The 25,271-nt window shown below is 40.9% G+C and overlaps 1 protein-coding gene across 3 annotated transcripts; it reads left to right on the forward strand.

The window, feature by feature from the left end:
- The first annotated feature begins 13,324 nt into the window (after positions 1-13,324).
- Positions 13,325-24,243, forward strand: LOC109195448 (polymeric immunoglobulin receptor). Of its 3 annotated transcripts, XM_025908297.1 has the most exons (13): positions 13,325-14,529; positions 14,722-15,032; positions 15,257-15,373; positions 17,801-17,865; positions 18,084-18,410; positions 18,817-19,137; positions 19,223-19,543; positions 19,666-19,965; positions 20,358-20,475; positions 20,509-20,576; positions 20,889-20,990; positions 21,083-21,159; positions 23,011-24,243. In XM_025908297.1, the coding sequence occupies exons 4-13, from the start codon at positions 17,829-17,831 to the stop codon at positions 23,176-23,178; spliced, it is 1,839 nt and encodes a 612-aa protein (XP_025764082.1). In that variant the 5' UTR covers positions 13,325-14,529; positions 14,722-15,032; positions 15,257-15,373; positions 17,801-17,828; the 3' UTR covers positions 23,179-24,243. The 3 variants fall into 3 exon arrangements, with proteins under 3 accessions (XP_025764082.1, XP_025764081.1, XP_019203047.1); XM_025908296.1 differs by having other exon boundaries at positions 13,327-14,529; positions 20,358-20,576; XM_019347502.2 differs by lacking the exons at positions 13,325-14,529; positions 14,722-15,032; positions 15,257-15,373 and adding an exon at positions 16,619-16,754 and having other exon boundaries at positions 20,358-20,576.
- The last annotated feature ends 1,028 nt before the right edge of the window (positions 24,244-25,271 follow it).

Raw genomic sequence — 25,271 nt, forward strand, 5'->3', positions numbered from 1 at the left:
CCCCATCTGAGGCTGTTGCTTTGAGATCCTTCCTGGGCTTGGTGTCATGGTACTCCAAGTTCTTGCCAAACTTTGCAACTGTTGCAACCCCTATGCGGGCCTGTGCTAACGACAAGAACACCTTCACATGGACTTCAGATCCACAAGAGAGCTTTGAAGAAGTAAAAAAACTCCTGGTGAATAGTCCTGCACTGGCACTGTTTGACCCTGCCTTGCGTGTTGTGATCTCTACTGATGCAAGTGACTATGGGCTTGGTGCTGTATTTGCTCAAGTGCAACCTGATGGCAGTGAAAAACCTGTGACGTTTGCTTCCCGCACACTGTCTGCAACAGAACAAAAGTACTCAACTGTTGAAAAAGAAGCTTATGCTTGTGTGTGGCCTGCAGAGAAATGGAGAACGTATTTGTGGGGCCGACGTTTTACTTTCCAGACAGACCACCAAATTCTGACAACACTACTGAGCACCAAAGGGATTAATAGGGCTGGCATGCGCATCGGCCGCTGGTCTGCCCGCCTCCTCTGTTTTGACTAGAGATGGCACGATACCACTTTTTTATGTCTGATACCGATATCATAAATTTGGATATCTGCCGATACCAATATGAATCCGATATAGTGTGTTTTTTAATCAATAAAACTGTTTTTTAATATCTTGCTGCTTTTTGTATAAGTTCATACTCAAGTTAAAAAAAAACAAAACACTAAAGCTATTCTGTTACACCTGTATGCAAAAAATACACTGCACCCAAAATATTTCATAGTTCAGCAATACTGATCAATCTAATAAACTTAAACCTACTCTATCCTCCCTATTCTGGTATTTTAAAGAGTAAGCAACCTAACTAATAGGGTTCTAAAACTCCCAGCAAAATAAAAAAAAAAAGGGACCACCCCCCACCCTCCACCTCATGATGCTTAATCGACGCAATCAACTTTAATTTGATGCAGTGTGAAAAAAAATGCACAGAAATCAATTATTTTTCAAGAATAATTAAATAGATTCAACATCTTTCTTCAACAGAATTGCAGACTGCACAGATCGTACCTTCCCAAAGGAAAAAGTACTATAGCTTACTAGGGTATATTAGACTTAATAGTTACTATATACAGAAATGGACTTCTATACATTTTACATCAGATTAAAACTTTGGGTGTAAGATTCGGATAATTATTTATTAAAAGCTAGACATTTTAAATGAGAATAAGAAAGAAAAGTATGTCTTTGTGCCCCCCTTTTCCCTGTTAATGCCCTACCTGCCCCCCTGGCTAAACTTTGCTAGATCCGCCCCTGCACAGTTACCAGCCGTCAGCTACGTAGAAAAGGATCCTGGTGTAGAAAGTAATATTAAATAAATTCCAACAACAGCTTATCAAGCTTAAACGTGCTGCTGTTGTTCAGCCGCTGGTTTCCTCTTTCTGGCGCGAAGTGGGCAACAAAAAAGAGAGACGGACTCGCGACAGAAAAGCCGATCAGCTGATCATTAAGCAGTTTCATGATTGAAGTAGCGGCAGGAGAGGGAGAGAGAGAGAGAGAGAGAAGAGGCAGTCGCTCCATATATCGGTTGTTAAGCTTAACGCGGGAATGCTTTACAAACATTCAGAGATGAACTTACACACTTGCTTTACTTCTCTCTGGGATAACTTCCTCAGAGATGAAATGCCGGTTTGGTAGCGAGGCTACAAATACACACAGCGGCTCTATCACGTGAGGCACACTGCTCCGACGTGCTACGGTTATGAGCCGAGTTACGCCATGTCGCAAGTTTTGTGAGGTGCTTTTTTGATATTTAATGGATCGGATTACATTTTTTATTTCTCTCCGATATCCGATCCAGTAATTTACGTCAGTATCGGACCGATACGGATACGTAATATCGGATCAGTCCATCTCTAGTTTTGACTATGATGTTATTTACCGCCCAGGTTCTCAGAACTATACAGCTGACTGTCTCTCTCGCCTGCCCCTGCCTGTTTCTTCCCATCCCACATCGGATGCAGATCATGAAATGGTAGCCCAAGTTTCTGCTGCCATGTCCTCACTTCCAGTTGCTGACTTTGACTCTGACTGTTCAACTTGCCCTGAACTGGTTACTTTGCGTTCACAAATACAAAGTGGCTGGCCTGCCTCAATCAAAGCACTTGATGTCACACTTGCACCTTACTACACAATCCGTGATGAACTCTCAACCCTAAGTGATTATGTTCTCAGAGGCTCAAGGCTCATTGCACCACTTTCAATGAGACCTAAACTGATTGCACTAGCACATGAAAGTCACCAAGAGATTGTGCGCACAAAACAAAGATTAAGAGATCTCTACTGATGGCCAAGAATGGACTCACAAGTTCAGTCTGCCATAACCTCGTGCCTCCTTTGCCATTCCAATGACAAAATTGCATATACTACTCCTGCTCCTCTCCAACCCATCCCACTGCCTGATGGTTCATGGAAAAAACTTGGTCTCGACATTGTTGGGCCTTTTGATACTGCAATACCTCCTTGTAGATACGTCATAACATTGACTGACTACTACTCCAAATGGCCTGAGCTTGCCTTTTCACTTTTTGCTACTACTGAAGATGTCATTCAGTTCATCTCATCGATCTTTAGTTGTCATGGCAACCAGGAGAGAGAGTGAGGATAAGGAAACCACACCACGTTGCCAAGGGAGATCCCAGATTTACTCCTCCTGTAACAGTAACAAAAGCCAAAGGCTGAAATGCCTTCTTGCTGAGTGATGGAAAGATTTGGAATGCCACTCATCTAGCACGCTGTCACCCAGTGACTGAAAAGAACGCTGACACTGCTAGGTTGCACCACACTCAGACTGGTTCACCTACTGCCAGAAGACTGCCACGTGTCAAGTACAAGCCTCGCTGGCACAAAGACTATATTGTACCATAATAGGTTGCTTGATAAAAGGACATTAGAGAAATGTTATTACTTGTTCTATTTTGGGTTTAAAAGAACTGATTCACTGCCACCAATGCACTAAGAAAAAAACTGTAATGGAAATAACTGGTATAATAATTTCTTTCCATTTTACATAGGAGTGCAATATAATTTCAGGCTTATTTAGCCTTTTTAGTTGTAGTATTCTGATGTTATAACTATTACGGCATTTAAGTTCACAAGTGTATGCTTGATTTGCTAAACAGTGAATTACTTCATTTCGGTACTGTGCTATTTGTTTCCTAGGGTGAACTCTTTTCATAAAGTGAGGAGATGTTGTGTTCTGTAATGACTATATCATATTGCACCACTAGAGGGTGGTGTCATGAAATAAGAGAAAAGTGCAGTCGGGGAAATGTAGAGCTAGAGTGTAGTTAAGATGGCTTATTGTAAGCTTGATGTTTCATCCTATTACACCTACGATGTGAAGTTTTGTGCTGCATTCATTAAAGAGCACTGTTCCTTGATGAGGACTGGTTTATTACTGGCTGCTGCTACAGCCTCCGTGCTGTCTTTCAGTCTGGCTTTGTCCAGCCACTGGTAGGATTTTTGGATGTCACACCTCTGCTACCTGCTGGTGGTACATACCGTGCAGGGGCCTGTCCTTCCATGATGGTGCCTTTATATATATTTAGCTAAGATACTGCGCAGGACCCTCAAGCTCCCAGGTCTCTGGTAGAGGACCCGAGCTTGAATATATATATATATATACACACACACACACACACACACACACACATATATATATATATATATATGTATATATGAGGAAACAGCGACCAAGACTGAAGAAGCTGAAGAGACTTTTAATGGAAAATCCTTACGAAGGACCTGCGTTAGGAGGGCAGCAGGAGAATACAGAGAACAGGTACACAATGCAGGATCTCCTGGAGAGAATTCAGGCCAGTGAAGAGGAGATAAGGACACACTTAGAGAGTGTATATATATATATATATATATATATATATATATATATATACGTGTATATATATATTTATATATATATATACACGTATATATACATGTATTCCAATGTCATTGCTGTATATCCTGGTAGTGTGGATCAGTGAATCGAGGTCTCGTTCACTCTTGGCATACAGCTTGATGTCATCCATGTACAGGAGGTGGCTGACAACTGCTTCTTTCCGTAGTCGGTATCCGTAGCCAGTCTTGTTAATGATCTCACTGAGGGGGTTCAGGCCTATGTAGAACAGCAGTGGGGACAGAGCATCTCCTTGGTAGATCCCGCACTTGATGGTGACTTGTGCTATGGGCTTGGAGTTGGGCTGTAGTGTTGTACGCCACATCCCCATTGAGTTCCTGATGAAGGCTCTTAGGGTCCTGTTGATCTTGTACAGTTCTAGGCATTCCAGTAGCCAGCTGTGGGGCATTGAGTCATAGGCCTTCTTGTAATCAATCCAGGCAGTGCACAGGTTGGTCAGTCTGGTCTTGCAGTCTCAGCTGACTGTTCTGTCTACCAGTAGCTGGTGTTTTGCGCCTCTGGTATTCTTGCCAATCCCTTTCTGTGCCCCACTCATGTATTGACCCATGTGCCTGTTCATCTTAGCCGATATGATGCCTGACAGGAGCTTCCATGTAGTACTAAGGCAGGCAATTGGTCGGTAGTTGGATGGGACCGGTCCCTTCTTGGGGTCCTTGGGGATCAGGACCATCTGACCTTCAGTTAGCCATTCCGGATGTCTCTCATCAACTAGCAGCTGGTTCATTTGTGCTGCCAGACACTCGTGTAGTGCAGTCAGCTTCTTCAGCCAGTAGGCGTGAACCATGTCGGGCCCTGGTGCTGTCCAACTCTTCATACTGGAGACCCTTTCTTGGATATCTGCCACTGTGATGGTTACTGGACCCTGTTCAGGGAGGTCGCTATGGTCTGCCCTCAGATCCACTAGCCACTGAGCATTGCCGTTATGGGTTGCGTCCTTCTCCCATATGCTCTTCCAGTATTGCTCCGTCTCCAGCCTTGGTGGTGCTGTTCTCTTATTGTTCCCTTGCCACTGAGAGTACACCTTTGCTGGTTCTGTGGAGAACAGCTGGTTTATTCTCCTGCCTTCTATCTCTCTGGTGTACCTCCTCAAGCGGCTGGCCAAGGCTGGGAGTCTTTGCTTGGCAGTTTCCAAGGCCTCAGGTATGGACAGCTTGCTGTATTTCTTATGCACCTTCTTTGTCGCACCTTTCTGCAACTCCGTTAGTTGGCTAACCTCCCTCCGTGCTACTTTGATCTTGCCCTCTAGCCTCCTTCTCCATGGAGGGTACTGCCCCTTGTGGCTGTTCAACTTGTAGCCAAGCATCTCACTGATCACTGCTGCCGTATTGTAGATCAGCTTGTTAGTGTCGGTAATCGTGGTTGTAGGTATCATCCGTAGTGCTGCGTTAACATCATGTAGCAGACCTTCTGAGGGTACTTCACGTAATCTTGGTAACCGGCTATGGGGGATCCAGGTTTCAAGCTTGGCCATGATCCTATTTTTCAGGTCAGTTCCTCTCGCACTCAACGATCCTTCTCCTATCGCACTTGGGGCTGTGTACCCAATCTCGGGTGGGGGTGATGATATCTCCCCCCTGACCTGGCGTCCTGACTCCTCCTTGCCGTAGCATTTATGTTATATATATATATATATATACATATACATATACATAAAGAGAGAGAGAGAGAAGGTTGCCCCAATCGACCACATGCTCAGCAAATACCTCAGGCAAAAAAGGAGGAAGAGGAGGAACCATCATGGAAAGACAGGCCCTTGCATGGTATGTACCACCAGCAGATAGAGGACGTGGTTGCCATCCAGAAATCCCACCAGTGGCTGGACAAAGCTGTACTGAAAGACAGCACAGAGGCACGAATCATGGCAGCAGAGGAACAAGCTCTGAGCACAAGATCCATAGAGTTTCAATTCAATTCAATTTTATTTATATAGCGGCAAATCACAACAAAAGTCGCCTCAAAGCGCTTCCCTGTCATGAGGTGGCTGTGTGCAGGCAGGAGAAGGACCCAAACGCAAAACTCACCACGCAGGAATTAAACTCAAAAAGCTGCTTTATTGCAGAATGGCACAAAAGGTCATACACAACTATACTGGGAGAAACTAAAGCCGAGGCACTGGGAAGACACGAGGGAATGCACACAACCTAGAGGGACGACGCAACATGGAACAAAGGGATACTCTGACATAAATACACAGAAGGTAATGAGGGAAGTGGAAACACACGGGGAACACAGCTGAGGACAATTACTTATGACAGAGCGGGGAGGACACGAAACTGAAAATACTGACACTAAGATGTGGACCTTAAACACAACACAGAGTACACAGAGATGAGCACAGAGAGAGGCAGAGAGAGAGGCAGAGAACAAGAATGAATACGCGAGAGGATGAGGAGAACACAGAACACAAGGGATGGGAACACGGTACCAGAACAAACACCACAATATAAGCATGGACACAGGGGGAATCCAAATACCAAACCAAACAATCCTACGAACATAAAGAACAAAATACAAAACCACAGGAAAACTAAGAACACTGGGTTAAAATGACCCAGGACCATGACATTCCCAGTTGGGGTGAGAGAAGGAAAACAGGATGAAAGACATGCTCTGGAAGAGAGACAGAGGTTAATAACAGATATGATTCGATGCAGAGAGGTCTATTAACACATACTGAGTGAGAAAGGTGACTGGAAAGGAAGAACTCAATGCATCATGGGAATCCCCGGCAGCCTACGTCTATTGCAGCATAACTAAGGGAGGATTCAGGGTCACCTGGTCCAGCCCTAACTATATGCTTTAGCAAAAAGGAAAGTTTTAAGCCTAATCTTGAAAGTAGAGATAGTGTCTGTCTCCCGAATCCAAGCTGGAAGCTGGTTCCACAGAAGAGGGGCCTGAAAACTGAAATAGGGGGACATGAATGTCAGTGATGTGATGCAAACGACTATAGACAACTTGTAAATGCCTTTGCAGTTTCTCACCTTTCACAGCATTAAAATATGATTAAAGCAGCAACACATTTAAAACTATACTAGCACCATATCTGTATTCTGTGATCTGACATTTGATAAATGATAACGAAACTGCCTAGGATTCACATTTACCACATAAGACATACCCAAAATAAGAGTGATGAGAGAAAAATGTGTTGCTGCTAAAAGCAACACATTTTGCTGCTAAATGCAACACATTTGCTGCCAACTGCAACACATTATGCATTTATGCTTGACCTAAATAGCTTCCTCTAGAAACCTGCCATATCATAATCACTCTTTTTAATGACACATTTTGTAGCTTTTTTATATTGTATTTTGTCTATTTGTTAAGTTCATCTTGTAATCGGAAGGTTGCTGGTTCGAGCCCCGGCTCCGACAGCCTCGGTCGTTGTGTCCTTGGGCAAGACACTTCAACCATTGCCTACTGGTGATGGTGAGAGGGCCCGGTGGTGGGGGCTTTTTTTTTTTCAGTTGCAGTTGCCCACAACCAAGATTGCAGACCTTGCTGACCGTACATACAATACACAAACATCACATCTGGAAGACAGGTAAGGCTAGGTAGCAAAAGGAAAAACAGTGAAATGTGTAACACAAAAGGCTAATTCAGGAGAAAAAGAATGCACAGATATCAACACATCATAACACATTAAACCACAGACAAGCAACATGGGAGAATATTCCAGTGTGTACAGCTGGATCTGGGACCGCTGCAGTCTTCGATCACGCCTCCAGCTGATCCGTTGTCCACATCGGATGGGAGGTAAGCATGAGAGGAGGCGTTTGATTCAGGGAAGGAAGGGTGATGGTGAGGGAGTATCAGTATCAGTGTACATGTGTGCGTACATGCATGCATGTGTGTGTCCAGTGTTCAGCTGAGAGAAAGTTTCACCAGGCTCGGTTAAGTGAAGGTCAACAGTCTCCAGGAGGCTGTGAAGGAGGGACAAAGAGTTCTGACAACAGGTAAAGGCATCCAGCTCATTTGGAGTAAGACAGAGTCATTTCCAGCCAGCCAAGATATAATGTCTCCAGTGAATCTTGAGCGTGCTCTGGGGCCTCCATCCTGTAGGACAAGCCCAAAGCACTTTGCCTAGAAGGTGTCCTGGAGGCATCCTAACCAGATGCCCCAACTACCTCATCTAATAAGACATGGAGGAGCAGTGGCTCTTCTCCAAATCCCTCTCAAATGATCAAACTCCTCACCCTATCTCTAAAGGAAAGACCAACCACCCTTTAGACTTAGAGACTTAGAGCGTTTTATTGTCATTGTGCAGTTTCTTGCACAGCGAAATTGGGTAGCTGGACCACAAAGGTGCAAAAGTAAGAAGAAGAGAAACCCATATACAACGAAGGGGGGGAAAAAAGAAATAAATAAAATAAAAAGCAGTGTATATGTATACATATATGTGAGTGAAACTATATATATGGTGATGGTGTATGTGTAAGAAACACTGAAACAGACTGGGACCAAAATATTGCACAGGACTGAAAAATATTGCACATACCAAGGATATTGCACATGAGCCAAAAATATTGCACAGAACATGGAAAGACTGAGATATTGCACATAGATAATCAACAGCAGTGTCAGTGGATGTGTTGGGGAAGTCTTTACACACTCTTAGTTTGCATTAAGAGTTCTGACAGCCCACGGGAAGAAGCTGTTCTTTAGTCTGTTGGTTTTGCACCTGATGGATCTGAGCCTTTTTCCAGAGGGCAGGATGTTGAAGAGGTGGTGGTTAGGATGGAGGTGGTCCTTTATAATTGCCCTGGCTCTGGAGAGACATCTTGAGCTGGCAATTAAGTCCAGGGAGGGGAGTGGACAGCCGATCACCTTCTCTGCAGTTCTGATGACCCTCTGTAGTCTCTTCTTGTCAGCTGTTGTGCAACCAGCGTACCACACAGGGATGGCGTGCACCAGCACACTCTCGATAGTGGCACGGTAGAAGGACACTAGGAGTTCAGTCTGCAGCCTGTTCCATCTCAAAACCCTCAAGAAATGGAGGCGCTGCTGGGCTTTCTTTACTAGGGCTGATGTGTTTGTGGACCAAGATAGGTCCTCAGATATGTGGGTGCTGAGGAAGTGTTTTGCAGAAGTCCATGACCACTTCCTTTGTTTTCTTGGTGTTTAGGGTGAGGTTATTGTAGTTACACCATTCTGACAGTCGCTGGACCTCATCCCTGTAGGCAGTGTCATCAATGTTGGTGATGAGCCCCATCAGAGTGGTGTCGTCTGCAAATTTGATGATGATGTTGCAGGGGTGCGTAGGGGTGCAGTCACTGGTGTAGATGGTGTATAATAGTGGACTCAGAACACATCCCTGTGGTGAGCCAGGGCTGAGTGACAGGGTGGATGATCTCTGGTTGCCAACCTTGACTGATTGTGAACGGTCTGTGAGGAAGTTTTTGATCCATGCACATGTGGAGGGGGGGGGGAAGTCCAAGTTTACCAGCTTGTCTATAAGAATGTCTGGGATGATGGTATTGAAGGCCGAGCTGAAATCAATGAAGAGCATCATTACTGATGTCCCAGAATTCTCCAGGTGATGCAGAGCGGAGTGGAGAGCGGTGGAAATTGCATCCTCTGTGGACCTATTTGCCTTATAGGCAAACTGGTGGGGGTCGAAGCTGGGTGGGAGGCAGTCCTTTATGTGTTTTAGGACCAGCTTCTCAAAGCACTTTGCAACCACTGGAGTCAGTGCGATGGGTCTGTAGTCACTGAGGCTACTGATGGTGGTGGACTTGGGGACTGGGACTATTGTTGATGATTTCAGGCAGTGAGGGACAGTGGCATGTGTCAGGGAGAGGTTGAATAGTCTGGTGAACACAGGAGCCAGCTGGTCGGCACAGGCTTTGAGCACTCTACCAGATATTCCATTGGGGCAAGCAGCTTTCCACTGATTTACTGCTCTGAACACATTGCGGACCTGATGTTGTTGGAGGCTAAATGTGTGGGGGCTGTGCTCAGAGGACACTCTGGGCAGGGTGGTGTGCATGGTGGGGGTGACTGCAGTTTTCTCAAAGTGGGCAAAAAAGTGGTTAAGTTCCTCTGCTAACGAGATGTCCATATTATCTATATTTGTCCCATTGGCTTTGTAATTGGTGATGTGTTTCAGGCCCTCCCATACCTTCCTGGAGTTGTTATCAGAGAGGTGATCTGATAGCTTGTTTGAATAGTCCAGTTTTGCTGCTCTGATGCCTTTTTTAAGATGTCCTGGTCCCCAGATTTGTATGCACAGTTGCATGCCTTTAACAGTGCCTGAACCTTGCTTGTCATCCAGGGTTTACGGTTGGGGTAGACCCGGACCCGCTTTTCCATGGTGACAGTGTCCATGCAGTGTTTGATGTAACCCAGCACTGCGGTTCTGTGAGTCTCTAGGTCATCCTGTTCAAAGACACTCCACTCTGTGAGAGCAAAACAGTCCTGCAATTGAGCGAGAGCTTCCTCAGAAATGGTGTTTGTCGTGCAGGTATGCAAGGGCTGAGCTAGCATTAGCGTCTGGTGGTATGTAGACTGCTGTTATTAGCACTGCAGGCAGTTCTCTGGGTAAGTAGAAAGGTCTGCACATGACAGACATTGCCTCTATGTCGGGGGAGCAGACTGTGGTGATGATCTTAGTGTTTGTGCACCAGTTGTTATGTGTGTAAATACACAAACCTCCTCCTCTGCTTTTCCCCGCTGTAGACTTTCTGTCGCTGCGGTGCATTGTGCGGCCTGCTAGCCACACGGATGCGTCGGGAATTCCCTCTTGTAGCCATGTCTCCGTGACGACCAGGACACAGCAGTCACGGACGATTGGCTGTGCGGCGAGAAGTAGGTTCAGTTCATCTATTTTTTTGACGACCGACCGTGCGTTGGTCAGGAAGATGCTCGGGAGCGGTGGTTTGAGTTTGATTTAAAGAAATCTAATCTCGATTGCCTGTGTCCAAAACATAATTCTTTTGGTTGCTACCCAGAACTCATGACCATAGGCAAGGATACAAAAGTAGATTGAACATAAATTGAACATAAATTGGCAACTTTGCTTTTACATTCAACTTAATGTTCACCACAACAGATCTGTACAATGTCCGCCTTCCTCTTTCAAACTCACGCTCCAACTCCACTTGGGGCAGTAACTCATCCCTGACTCGAAATGAGCACTCCACCTTTTTCCAGCAAAAATCCATAATGTCTGTCTTAGAGGTGCTGATTCTCATTCCTGCATTACGCTGCTCAAGGAGGTCATAACCTGATGAATCCAACAGAACCACATCATCTACAGAAAGCAAAGATGAAACCCTGAGGCCACCTCTGTGAATCACCACCTTATAACACCGTAGGAGATTGTGTTTTCTAGTGATTACAAGAAATGTGTTTTCTGGAGCAATTTGGCCAAGTTAGGCTCTCCCAAGGCAAACTGGACAAAAAAATAAATAAAAGAAATCAAAGGTCCAGATCATCCTGCCTGGAATAGGGTCACCAGGATCCCACCCTGATGCCAGGCTGGGTCCACAAGGTCAAGGGCAAGTGTCTGGTGGCTGAGCTTTAGCCCATCGAGCCTGGCCAAGCTTAGCCCAAGGAAGCTCCATGGATCTATCCTCTGCCCATAGGATGGGCCTTAGGAGTTCAGTGCAGTGTAGATTGGGTGGTAGTCCAGGGCAGAGCACTCTCAAACCAGGCGAACACTCTTGAACAAGGCATCCCTAAAGAGTAGCAACCCTTGATTTCCACATTCTGGTTGGTAGCTACACAGGTACACAGGCCAGATTCAGCCACTCTAAGAACATGTTTTTCTTTCATTACTGCTTTCTAATCAGAGGTTCCTTATAAGCAGTGATGGGAATAATGGTGTTACAAGTAACGGCGTTACTAACGGCGTTACTTTTTGAACGAGTAACCTAACTAATTACTATTTCTATCGTTACAACGCCGTTACAGTTACTAACTGTAAAGAAAATGCGGTGCATCCAAAAAAAAAAAAAGGCACAGGATATAAAAAAATACATGAATGATTGCGGGTAAGGGTCTCTATATGTTAGTATTTACGAAGGGTATGTTGTGACTTATCTTCACAATTACAGTGGTCCCTCGCTCCTCCATGCCATGCCGGAGGAGATCGACACAGCAGAATCGCTACATCAATCACTAGCAGTGTGACACTGAAGTGCTGCTCTGTGTTTTTGTAAGTTTTCTCCCCAACAAACACAACAATGTCGATGAAACGTTTTGCACCGTCAAAGGTACCCAAAAGGCAGAGGAAGATGCTATTGCACAAAAAGATGGACTTCTGGACATGCTAAAGGAAGGTAGAAGTTACCGTATTTTTTTTTTTTTTAATCTATACCGCGCACCGGATTATTAGGTGCATTAAGCTTAAATTAAGCAATTAAGCTTAAAGTTAAATTCATTAGTTCTAAAATCTGTCATTATTATTTATAGAAAAACAAATATACTGTGTGTTTATTTGTCAAATAAATGTTTGGGACTGAAAACAGGTTTTGATCTTTGGTTTCATTCTATAATGGAAGGTTTGAACTTTGAGAGTGTTTAAACAAGAGAGAAAAGTGCGAAACTGTTCATGCCTGTCTGAGAAAAGTGTATAAAGTGTGTAGTGCAGCCTTAAAACATCTAAAATAATTGTAAATAATAAAGCTAGTTACTTCGCAAATTTCACCTATCGCTGGTTATTTTTATAACATAACACCCGCGATAAACGAGGGAACTCTATATCGAAATAACAAAGGTGGAAAGTAACGAATTACATTTACTTGCGTTACTGTAATTGAGTAGTTTTTTAGTACTTTCTTACTTAACCCACATATGTTCACACTGCATGCAAAAGAATAACAGAGCGCTCACTTGCCTTAGATTAGTCAAAGACTGCTGACTTCTGTTACTTGTTAATTAGCACTTGCAACCTCCCGTTAACTACACAGCAAAATCTCCAGTGTTAAATTAACACTACAGAATGTCTATATGTGTCCACACTGTTGAGTGTTAAATATAACACTGTTGAGTGTTAAATGAACACTTTTGACAGTGTTGTATTTTTAAAAGTAACCTAGTCAGTTTTCAAGATTTACAATGACTAACACAGAGCAGTGCTGATTTTCTGAACACTGGAAAATAACTCAAAATGTTAGAAATATTCCAGTGTTAGAAAATCAGCACTGCTCTGTGTTAGTCATTGTAAATCTTGAAAACTGACTAGGTTACTTTTAAAAATACAACACTGTCAAAAGTGTTCATTTAACACTCAACAGTGTTACATTTAACACTCAACAGTGTGGACACATATAGACATTCTGTAGTGTTAATTTAACACTGGAGATTTTGCTGTGTAGCCTGTTACTGTCCAATAAAAACAAAACAAAACACAAGGCTATCACAGGCATCACCAGACCAGAGGTCTGTGCCCTGGTAAAATGGTATAATTTACCAGCAGTAGCTATGTAATGCATTGATGCCTTATTAGGGACGTATGGGGGAAAATATTTTATGTAAAATTTGGTGTGTTTAATGAAAACAAAATTGATTTACATGCTGATTTAAAAACTTTTGTTAACAGAGAAAACATCCATCCAAGCTGAACGCCTTCAGTGACTTTATAGCAACGCGAAAGCGAGCCCTGGAGCAACCAGAACCTCCAAGAAAGCAAGCAAAAATCAGTGATGTGATGGCAGTGGGTGCAAACAGACGAGTATCAAAGGCAAAGGTTGACAAGCTCATGATTAATTTCATTTGTGAAGGTCTTTATCCATTTTCTGTGGTTGAACAACCGTCTTTTAAAGAACTTTTGTTGACACTGAATCCTCAGTGCAAAGTGATTTCCAGACCCACTCTCAGGAGCTGAATAGAGGGAGCTGCTAATCAGATGAAAAAAACTTTGATGTTGCACCTCAGTAAAGTCAGCCATGTTGCCACCACTACAGATTGTTGGACAGCACACCAGCAAAGTTTCATAGGAGTCACAGCTCATTGGATAGATGAGGAAACCTTGGAGAGGAGATGTGCTGCCCTTGCTTGCCAGAGGTTGAAAGGGTCCCACACCTTTGCTGTCCTAGCTGGTGCCCTTGATGACATTCATTGTCAATACAGAATAAGAGGGAAAGTAGTAAGAACGACAACAGACTTTATTAAAGCATTCAGTGTGTTTGGTGAACAAAGTCAGCCTGAGGAAGCGGAGTTGGAGTCAGATCAAGACTTTTCTGGAGAGACCAAAGCAGACTACCTGGACACATTCACCATCCTGGAGCAAGATAGCAGTCTTGAGTACCAGCTACCACCACATGAAAGGTGTGCATGCCACCTATTAAATTTAGTCGCCATAACAGATGCTGCCAAGGCAGAAGAGATGAATGGTGCATACAAACGGCTATCACGAGCAGCCTTTGGGAAATGCCAAGCAATCTGGAATAAGTCAGGTCAGTCCTACATGGCAGCAGAAATTGTGGAAAGTGAATGCAAGTTCCCGCTCATCCGGCCAACTCAAACTCGGTGGAACTCAAGATACACAGCTCTGGAGAGAATCATACGGATCATACAAGAGAAGGGGGAGGATGCTACCAGGAATGTATGTGAAAAACTCAAAGTGAAAATGTGAGTTTTATTTCTTATTTCTAAAGTATGACATAAATGACACAGGTGGAAAACAATGCTGGAGCTACCTCACGTATTTGTTTTTCAAACCTTTTTTTGAATTTTTAAAATACATGTCCATACTTGGCTCTACATTCCACATCTATGCCTGAAGGTAATTTACTAAAAAGTGCTTTGCTTTATGTCATACAGGCTGAGTCCAGCTGAAATTGCTTTCCTGACTGATTACTGCACTATGATGAAGCCTGTGGTGAAGGCTTTAAACATCCTTCAGTCTGAGACCAATACACACATGGGGTGGCTTCTTCCAGTGATCTTCCAGCTAAAAGCTAAACTCAGCAGACTGGAGACCTCCACCAAAATGTGTCTCCCACTCATCAGAGCCATTCAGGATGGTGTCCAAAAGCGCTTTGGTGGGATGATGGAAGACCCTGAACTGATTGCTGCTGCAATCCTTCTTCCGAAGTCCACCTGGACTGAGAGGCCTGATATCATAGAAGCAGGTCTGATATCATGATTTAATATCATGCCGTAATCAGTTGTTTCTTATGAATTTCAATAATTAATTAACTAAATTAACGATTAATTAAATAGTACAATAACATGCACCTTTCTACACAAACTGTAGTTTTTGTAATTCATACACTATAATAAACTCTTGTTGCCTCATTTATCCAAAATTAAATGTCAGAAATATTTAATGTGTTGTGTATTTGTCATTCAACAGGTCTGATCTATGTGAGACAAGACCTTGACCAGATGGCAGAGGCTGGGGTGGAGCAAGTCAAGCAACATTCATCAGATGAAGAAGACTTCTTTTCAATAAAGTCCAAAAGGCCACAAGGTATAGGGGAGCTGGATGGGTACCTTGCCTGTGTCTCGGACAAGATGGATCTGCTGAATTCATTTCCACACATCAAAAAACTTTCTCTCAAACTTAACACTGGCCTGCCTGCCTCAGCTGCCTGCGAGCGTCTCTTTAGCTGTGCTGGACTACTGTTCACTGCAAAGCGAACAATGATGAACTCTACTAACTTTGAAAATCAACTGCTCCTCAAAATTAACAGAGCAGGGCCAAGTTTAAAAAATTAAAACACATTTTTATAGCAGCTGCCGTACAGCTCAATTCAGTACTTGTTCTTTTATTTGACAGTTTAGAACACATTCTCATTTAAAAGAATTATATGGTTTTGACAGTTTGGTTGGTTGGTTTGGTGACCATTATCCATTTTTTTTGACACTTTTTATTTAGGAACATTTTTATGCAACAAGATAAAATTTAAAAAAAAAAGGAAAAATAAAAATAAAAAACAGAAACATTATGAGGTCATGGGAAGATAACATATACCCGTACATACATCTGCACATCCACACATACATATGTCAACAAGTCTGCATTACTCTATACATTAAAGGGTGCTGCCACAAGCTGTAAAGTGACCATTATCCATTTAATTATTAGTCCTTTATTTATTCAGGTAAAAATCTCATTGAGATTTAAAATCTCATTTCCAAGAGAGACCTGGCATCATTTTGATGTATAGACTTGCAGTTTAACTGCCACTGCACTTTAATTTGTAAAGTTTTTCTTTTAATTAAAAAACAACTACTTTGAGATTTATCCCGTTGTCTTTTTTGCACTACTCAGAAGAGGCTGTCCTCCTGCTGACAAAAAAGTAACTATGTAACTTTTACTCTGAGTACATTTTAAATTAGCTACTTTTTACTTTTACTTGAGTAAATTTTTAGACAGATAATTTTACTTGTACTTGAGTAAAATTTCAGCAAAGTAATACTACTTGAGTAAAATATTTTAGTACTCTTTCCACCTCTGCCAAATACTGAGAAATTACAATCCTTTCTCTCTTTTGCTCTGAGGCGAGGGGAAAATATGAACAAGTCGATGAACATCATCTACAGATATATTCGGTAAATGCCCAAGACATCGCCGCTTGAGTCATCCATTTGGTTGACTTTTTTGGGGGGGGGGGAAGCCGACCGTAAACAAGACGCGAATATCACACCGGAAACGAAGCGCCCTACGGGCGTTTCCCCATCGGAAGTAGCATATGCTAAGTCTATCTGGGCGCTACAGCTTTAAGCAGCTCCGCGCGCTCCCGTGGGCGGCAATCACGGTCACTTCTTTGGCACAACACCTGGAGCTAAGGGGGCAAAACAATCGCATGAGTGCTGCTGTTTGACTGAGGAAGAATAAAGTAGTCGTGGTAAGCCAATCACACGACCACTTAAAGACAAAGCAACAAGGTGATATATACCAGTTTTTAAATTGTGTTGATAGGCCACGTAAAACCAGAGTCATGATAAACAATATATACGGCGTGTTTTTTTCCTGAATAGTTTCGTCACGTTTACTGTCTAAGGACAAAGCTAGCAAGATCTCTCTGCTTATGACCCCCCCCCCCCCCAAAAAAACCAGGGGAAGTTTTAGGAGAGAGAGAAAGAAAGCAGAAAAAGAGAGAGTTTTGAGATGTGAGAGATCTGTGACGTTTAACGTGTTTAGAGTGTGTAGTTAAAGTTATGAAATATGATTCATTAAACATGTTTGTGGTTTTTACAGTAAAAAATATAACTTTTTCTACTCGTATTTTATGTTTTTTGTCTGATTTTAGATCAGTTGTGTTAATACAGTATGTCAAAATGAAAACATAACTGTAAATTCAGACACCTTAGGTTGTGCTGAAAAGGATGATACCAAACAAAGCAAAGTAAAACGTTTTTAAAGGTAAAATGTAGACGGAAAATCAAAAGTAGCTAAAAATGGCCAAATATACCCTGGACCCCAGAGGGTTTTTCTTAAAGTAACGCAATAGTTACTTTTCAAGTAACTAGCAAAAAAAGTTTGGAAACCACTGCTTTATAGCATGTTGGACCCCAGAAAACAGTTTTTCTGGCCTTTCTTACAGGCCTACCCTTCTGCTGTCTTGTTGCTTGTGTTGCTTGGTTATTCTTTGTGGTTTATGGTGTCTTGTGCCGCCTTGTGTGTGTGTGTGTGTGTGTGTGTGTGTGTGTGTTTCTTACAGGCCTACCCTTCTGCTGTCTTGTTGCTTGTGTTGCTTGGTTATTGTTTGTGGTGTGGTTTATGGTGTCTTGTGCCGCCTTGTGTGTGTGTGTGTGTGTGTGTGTGTGTGTGTGTGTGTGTGTGATCTTAATGCAGAAGTAGAAGGCTTTAACATTGCCTAGATGTTTTCATCTAAATGTTTTAGGTGTATTCAAACTACAGGCGTCACATTTTAACTTTATTTCCTGTCAGGGTTCTTCTTCTAAGAAGCAAAGCAAAGATGTGGAGCCTTCAGAATCTCCTGTTTACCATCTGCAGTAAGTTATTTAAATAAGTACATTAGTAAAAAGATGACGATTAAAGGTAAATCTAGAGTAAATGTGTAAATATTTTTTGCAGTGCAGAGCAGAATGCCACGCCTTCTGTTGATTTTGGTATTTTAATTATATAGCAATAGCATTGCTAATATGAATGCTGAGATGACAAAATAAATAAATATTAAATAAATATTTGTTATCCTGTCTTTTCTTTACAGTTGCTCTGATATGTGTGACCAGTGCAGTGGGGGTGATCCATGTGACTGGATATCTGGGGAGTAAGGTTGAAATTTCCTGCTCTTACGGTCCAGGTTATCAATCTTATGAAAAGTATCTGTGTAGGAACGACTGTGATGACAGTGATGTTCTTATTACAACATCGGAATTAACAAAAAACAAATACAAGACCCATGATGACAAAACGGCACGAATCTTCACAGCAATCATCTCTGATCTTCATTCTACGGATGCTGGGAAATACTGGTGTGGAGTGAGCAAAAATTGGAACGATATCTACACTGAAGTTAAGCTGGAATTGGTACCAGGTAAATAAACACATGGACAATTTGAATTGAAAAAGAAAGTTAAATCTACTGCTTTTACCTGCTATTTCTGCTATAGAATCAACATACTATTAAAGGCAAATGAAAACTTACCAAAAATTAATTATATGTTGAATTCAAGGGAAATTTGTGTATATAAATCATTTGTTACTGTAGAGGTTACAAGGTAACAACAGATAAAAACATGACTGATAAAACATTACTTGCGTTTACTGCTAAAAATATGACCTATTGATGCACCTCAGTTTTAGTCATTATAAATGTTTCAGTTGGTTCAGATTTTCTTAAGATCATTACAATCTTGTTGCAGCAAGCTAAATAAATAAAATATAATATCTCTATTCTATTGCTGTAGCATGTCTTGTGATGCTATTTATCTTTTTGACAGACAGCTGCTGTGACAGTGTGACAAAAGTTGAAAGTTATGCAGGATATTCAGTGTCCTTCAGTTGTCCGTATGAGTCAAGTTACCAGAACAACCTGAAGTACATCTGCAAAGGAACACGGCCCTCCATATGTCTGCAGCAGGCACTAATCACCTCTGACAACAGAGAAAATCCACGATTCAGTCTTGATGATGAAAAGATGTCAACAAAATTCACAACAAAGATTAGCAGTTTGACCCAAAGTGATTCAGGGCGTTACCTTTGTGGCATCCAAAGAAACTCTGACCTGCATCTTTTTTGTGCTTTTGAGCTGAAAGTTAAAGGTGAGCGTTCATAGTAACATCTCATTATATCAGCTGACAGAAAACACTGTGTTCTGTAAAACTAATAAAATTATCTTTTTGACAGACCACTGCTGTGATACTGTGACCAATATTGAAAGTTATGAGGGATATTCTAAGTCCATCAATTGCCCTTATGAGAATCAGTACCGGAACAGCCTGAAGTACATCTGCAGAGGAAACCGGCCCTCCACATGTCTGCAGCGGGCACTGATCACCTCTAACAACAGAGAAAATGGACGATTCAGTCTTGATGATGAAAAGACATCAAGAATATTCACACTGACAATTAGCAGTTTGACCCAAAGTGATTCAGGGTATTACCTTTGTGGTGTTCAAACAAACTCTGACCATGATGTTTTCTCTGCTGTTGACCTGAAAGTCAAAGGTGAGAGGTCATAGTAATATCTCATTACACCAATCAAAAGAAAACAGTTTCTTCTAAAGGACTCTTTAAAAAAGTTGAATATTTTATGAGTCTTTAATAGTTTTTCTCTTTCCATCTTACAGAGTGGTGCTGTGTCAGGTCAACTGAAATAACAGGTACTGTGGGACATCCACTAACTCTGCAGTGCCCTTATCCTCGACAACATCGGGATAACAGGAAGTTCCTCTGTAAGGGAGACCACCGCAACAGCTGCAGAGACATGGTGATGAGTGAAAGCAGATTCGCACTACGAGATGATATTTATTCCAGCTCTTTCTCAGTGATGATCACAAAGCTAGAAGAAGCAGATGCTGGGACCTACTGGTGTGGGTCAGACTCACGGTGGAGAGTTGGAAACTACACCAAGATTCAGCTGTCAGTCGGTGAGATGAACACATTTAAATGAAGGAAAAATAGACAGAGCTATGAGTTACATCTTTTTTTTTTTAACTGCTTTTAAAGCATACACTGCGGCTGGTGATTCAGTTGTTTGTAGTGTGATAGAATTATGACAATTCCATAGTGTTTCACACAAAGCACAGAATACATGCCAAACAGAACTAGAGGCCAGTTTTTTTAATCTTCTTTACTGGATGGTTTGCTACATAAATGAATAAATAAATAATTAATTAATAATCTAATTTCAGTTGTGTGAATAGTTTAAGATTTTTGGGGTATCAGTCAGGACCCTCTGCACTAGTCTTTCTACTAAAATGTGATTCTTGTGTTAAAATAAAGTTTCTAAGAGAACTAAGAGGGTTTTTTTCTCCAACAGAATTTCTGCAGCATACCAGCACTGTACCTTCTACAGTAAAAACTCCTGGAAAAACTGTACCTCCTACATCAGAAAATCTTGTAAAAACTCAAACTTCTACAATGAAAGCTCTTGGAAAAACTCAAACTTCTATAATGAAAGCTCTTGGAACAACTCAAACTTCTACAATGAAAGCTCTTGGAAAAACTCAAACACAAACTCCTGGTCAACCTGTTAAAGGTACAGTATATACAATATGTGTTTTTCAGTACCCCTGGCATGTTGTCAGATCAAGTATGTTGTCACTCCATGAGCTATGGTTACTTTTACCTTCTCATGGCTATAGTTTCAGTAAGTCCCTTGGGGGTGAATGCATATCACACCAAAATGATCCTAAGTGCAAAAACAGCTATGTGTGTGTGCACCAGTAGTCAACAGCTGTAACTATTAATAAAAATATAATCTAAACCCACAGTTCTGCTATGTGTCCTTAAATGCATAAAAAGGAAGTTTGTATTTTTAGTGCATTCTGATTTGGTTTCTGCTTTTCAGATGCAGCACTTTATGTTCCTTTCACCGTTCCCCCTGTGCTGCTGCTATTGATAGGCATCCTTGTGGTTGTAGTTTACAAGTGGAAATATCACAAAGTAAAAGGTATATTTTACATTCATAAACATGCAAAAAGCCATCCACTCAAATGTGCATGCAAAAAGAGCATAACCATGTTTTATGCTGTGTGTTTTCAGAAGATGAAGCCATCGTGGACAGAAATGCACCCAAGGCAAAAGGTTTAGAGGAAGTGATGGGTGCAATGGACAATGATGTAAGAAAACTAAAGTACAAAGTGTGCCATATCTATAACATGTCTCACCATAAACATATGGGATAACACAAAAATGAATTGATTCTTAGTTGCGTTTAATACAATATTTATAATTTTGTTTAAAAAGGCCCAGACTTGTATTTTTTTAAAATTGGATTCTGAAGGTCTTTCAGAGTTATTCATTGGGTGTGTTTTTTCTTCCATTCAGTTTCAGTCCGGTCCTTGTATCTGACCTACTTTAACTCAAGATGTCTTGTTCTGATGCAAAGTATTGAACAGAGGCATTGGTAACTGTCAGTCCATTTTGTTTATGGGTTTTCTCTCTAACCTCATTATTCTTGAGAGCATTATATCTCAGAGATCCCTGGAGGAAGTTACCTACAGAAATGTCAGAATCTTAGCTAAATGCTCACAAAACCATTCAACAACCACCAAACACAGTCAAGACAGCAAAAGATGTAAACACAAAGCACGGATTGTTCAACGTACACAGATATGCCGTTAAGTGCTGAAAGCAGACATCTCACAGATTCCGAAATTGTAACTGTCCAACAAAAATTCACTGAAGCAGCAGCAAAAGACCAAAACTACGCTTCACCTTTGGAAAAACATTGTAATGAATTACCTGTAACTTTTGATATGTTGCTTCAACCACGAGAGAATCGCACTTGCTGCAGAGCTCTCTGTGTACTTCGAGAACAGTTTCCCATCAAAAGTCTTTGTTTTCTGCCTTTTCGCTTGCTTATTACACACCAATTTACTGTTATGTACAATGTTGTCGGTTGCGGATTATTAATTATTTTTTTCCAAAAATGACCTCTGACAAAGCCTTATTTCTGCTATTCAATGCTGAAGAAATTTCAACTTTCACAGATTAGGCCAAATTCTGCCAAACTACAAAACCTTCAGCTATGTCTCTAATAAAACCTCTGTAACTCTGATATTGCTGAGGTGAAGTAGAGTAATCTTTGCCCAGCTAATGTCCATATATTGATTCGTGGGTTCCTTCAGTTTTTAATCTACTGCAGCATATTTTAGGAGGTTATATGCTATAAAAGACCAGGCCTGGAAAAACTTCTGTATATTTTTTGCTTTCTTTTGATACCAAGATTGTTTACAGAGTTTGTATTTGCAGAGAAATGGTCAATTCACTTTGTGATTATGATTTTTAAACAAGAACCTCAGAAACATTCCTGGGGCTTAACAGACTAACTCAAGAATAAAAACTCTAATTATGTGAGTAGTCAACCAATATACTGGAAAAACCTTTAAAGTTAAATACAAATTAAAATCAGTGAGCACTGACATATCATATGCCATAAAACTTTTCTAACCATTTCTCAATACCGTAAATCAAGAACAAGAGAAACCACTTTTAGTTAGTCATTTAAACTGATTTAAATAAGTGACTGCAACGCTGGGTAGTGACTGAAAGAATGAGATCACAAGTACATGTGGCGGAAATGAAGTGTTGCTGCCTTCTCCTGTAGAGGTAGGTGCAGAGTTCAGTAATTCGAGTTAGGCTCGGAGCAATCCTGCTACTCCTCAACAAAAACAAATGTCTGGGACCATGCAACTTATTTGCACTTATTTCAATTCAGTTTATTATAAAACAAAATCACAAAAGTAGTCACACCTCAAGGCACTTGAGTAAATGTAAGTTGAGATATATAAGCGTGCCTGTGTGTGTGTAATCATGAGCGCATAGCCATTGTTATACTCATTGGTGGAAACTTGCATTAAAAAGGCAACTTTAGTTTGAATGCAGGAAAAATACTTTTTAAAATCTTTGCTTCATAATAGATTCCAAAATACAAATAACATTATGTGTGTTAATTGGTGTCTGAATAGATTTATGGAAACCAAGAAGTTATGATGTACTCGAAGAAGCAGACCTCCAAACAACAGAGTGCCTGTGCCCAATATGAAGATGAAGATGAAGAACAAGACTATGAAAACTTCACAACATCTGAAGACATCTACTGTAATGAAAATTTCCATCTAGCCAATAGAAAATAATCAGTGTAAGGAGTTTGGAAAGAAACACGTCTGGACTTTAGAGAATTCCACCAATTGCTCTTAGAACTAAAGAAGCTTCTCGGATGAGAGATAAAACGTGTTCAAGAAACTTCCAGATGCTTTTCTTTCCAGCTCCTTAGACTGCGATGACCTGGATGAACCTTCACAGACATAAAATAAACAGAGTTTTAATTTGAAGTCAAACTGTGGGTCTTACCTGTATAGAGATTAATCTACCTGATTGATCATTAACAGTTACACAACAAATCTTAATATACAGTGATCCAGCCGTCTTATTTTCTCTGTGAAACTTTGTTGTGTTTACTGTTTTATCATCACTTCTTACTCTTTTTCTATTAGCTTTAACTTTTATTGCTTAGTGTTAACAGCAATCTGCAGTCTTTTCATGAAATTGAACTCAAATGCAAATGACTTAAACGAGTGCAAATTAAATAAATAAGCAAAGCAAAATGAATTCCAGTGTTGGACCATTTAGTAATAAGTTTTATAGCACAGTCGTTTTTAAGTCTTTTGTTTATTTTTGCCCTATTTTAATGTAAATTGCCACATTGTCAGAGTCCTTCAGTTCCAGATATTTGGACAGAAATCGAGCAGTGAAATGTTGAAAAGTTATGTTTACTAATTGCAATTTTCATGTAATTTTTTTTCTGTTTGATGCAACTGAAATTTACCAGGTGCAGTGCTTTTATTAACTGAATTATATTCATGGTAATGCTGTATTTAGCTTAAATTTATAATAACATATTTATATTTTTATTATTATTTTACATTTATAATTATTTCATATCATTAGTTGACATAAATTAGCCTTTTGCCTTAGTAAACAAGAGCATAGCACTATATTCCCGAGATATGTAAAGTAAAAATAAAATACACCAAAAAGAAAAGGAAAAGAAAAATCCACAAAACTCTTGACCTGATTAGTTACTCAAACTAATCCAACCTTTTCTGATTTGTAGAGAATTTGTTGCTGCTTGACTAAAATCATGAACTTTATTTTTTTCCAGCTTCTCTGAAGAAAATTAAACTTGTTTTCAAAAGTTACACTTTCAGTGTCACTTGTTAATGTGTCACAGTGAGCACTCTGCTGGTGCTGTTTTATCACTTCAAATACCCTCTCCTCTTGGATATTAGCATATATCACTGGGGAGACTGCTTAAATCTATTTGTGAGTGAAGAATAATCTCTGAATTTGTGGAAATGTTGACACAAGTTGTTGTAGCATTCAGTCCTTCACACTGACAAGTTATCAGCCAACATTAACAAGTTTGCTCTGCAGACCACATCCAAAAACTGCAAGGTTGCAGCTCACAGTCACAACTACCTGCTAATAACAGAGTAAAAAAATTTTAATTTTACTCACCAGACCTTGAGTACAGACGTCTTGTACTAGTTGTGCTACATAGCAAAATGTGCTGAAGAGGTCTGTTTTGGTATCCAAATGGAAGAAATAGCTGATGAATTGTCAAAAAAAGTCAGAAAAAATATGTAGAAAAGTTACTTTCTGTGTGGAGTTTGAATGCTGTTTCCAACCTTGTATGGGTTCTCTCTGGATTCTTCCCACAGTTCAAAGACACGCTACGGTTTACCCTGCCTTTTGGCCTATGACATCTAGGATACATTCCAGACCCTGAATTGGATAAGAAAATGGATGGATGGATTTTTTCCCCTAGTTATTTAAAGACTATGGCACTACATAGTCTGTTGTCAAATTGTGCTATATAAATAAACTTGCCTTGCCTTACATGGCGAGGAGCTAATGAGCTTTAAACTATGTAAACTGGCAAACTCTGATAACACTATTGGAAATTTTTATGACAAATAAATAAACAATAACAATAATGAATCTGATCCTGGCTAGATATAGTTCAGCTCACTTCAACACACAGCTTGAGCTCTTGAACCAGTCTCTAGGAGAGGGCCTGGATTCTGTTCCAATCTGGAGTTGCCCTTTGTGAGAGGCGGCAGGCAACAGCTGACAGTTCAGAATACCCAGACCTCTTGAATTTACTTTGTGTGGGGACTCTGTCATCTTACAAGGAGACTTTAACTCTCACATGAACAATTAAGGA

This window comes from Oreochromis niloticus, linkage group LG6, assembly GCF_001858045.2.
Source record: "Oreochromis niloticus isolate F11D_XX linkage group LG6, O_niloticus_UMD_NMBU, whole genome shotgun sequence".
In the NCBI taxonomy this organism is placed as follows: domain Eukaryota; kingdom Metazoa; phylum Chordata; class Actinopteri; order Cichliformes; family Cichlidae; genus Oreochromis; species Oreochromis niloticus.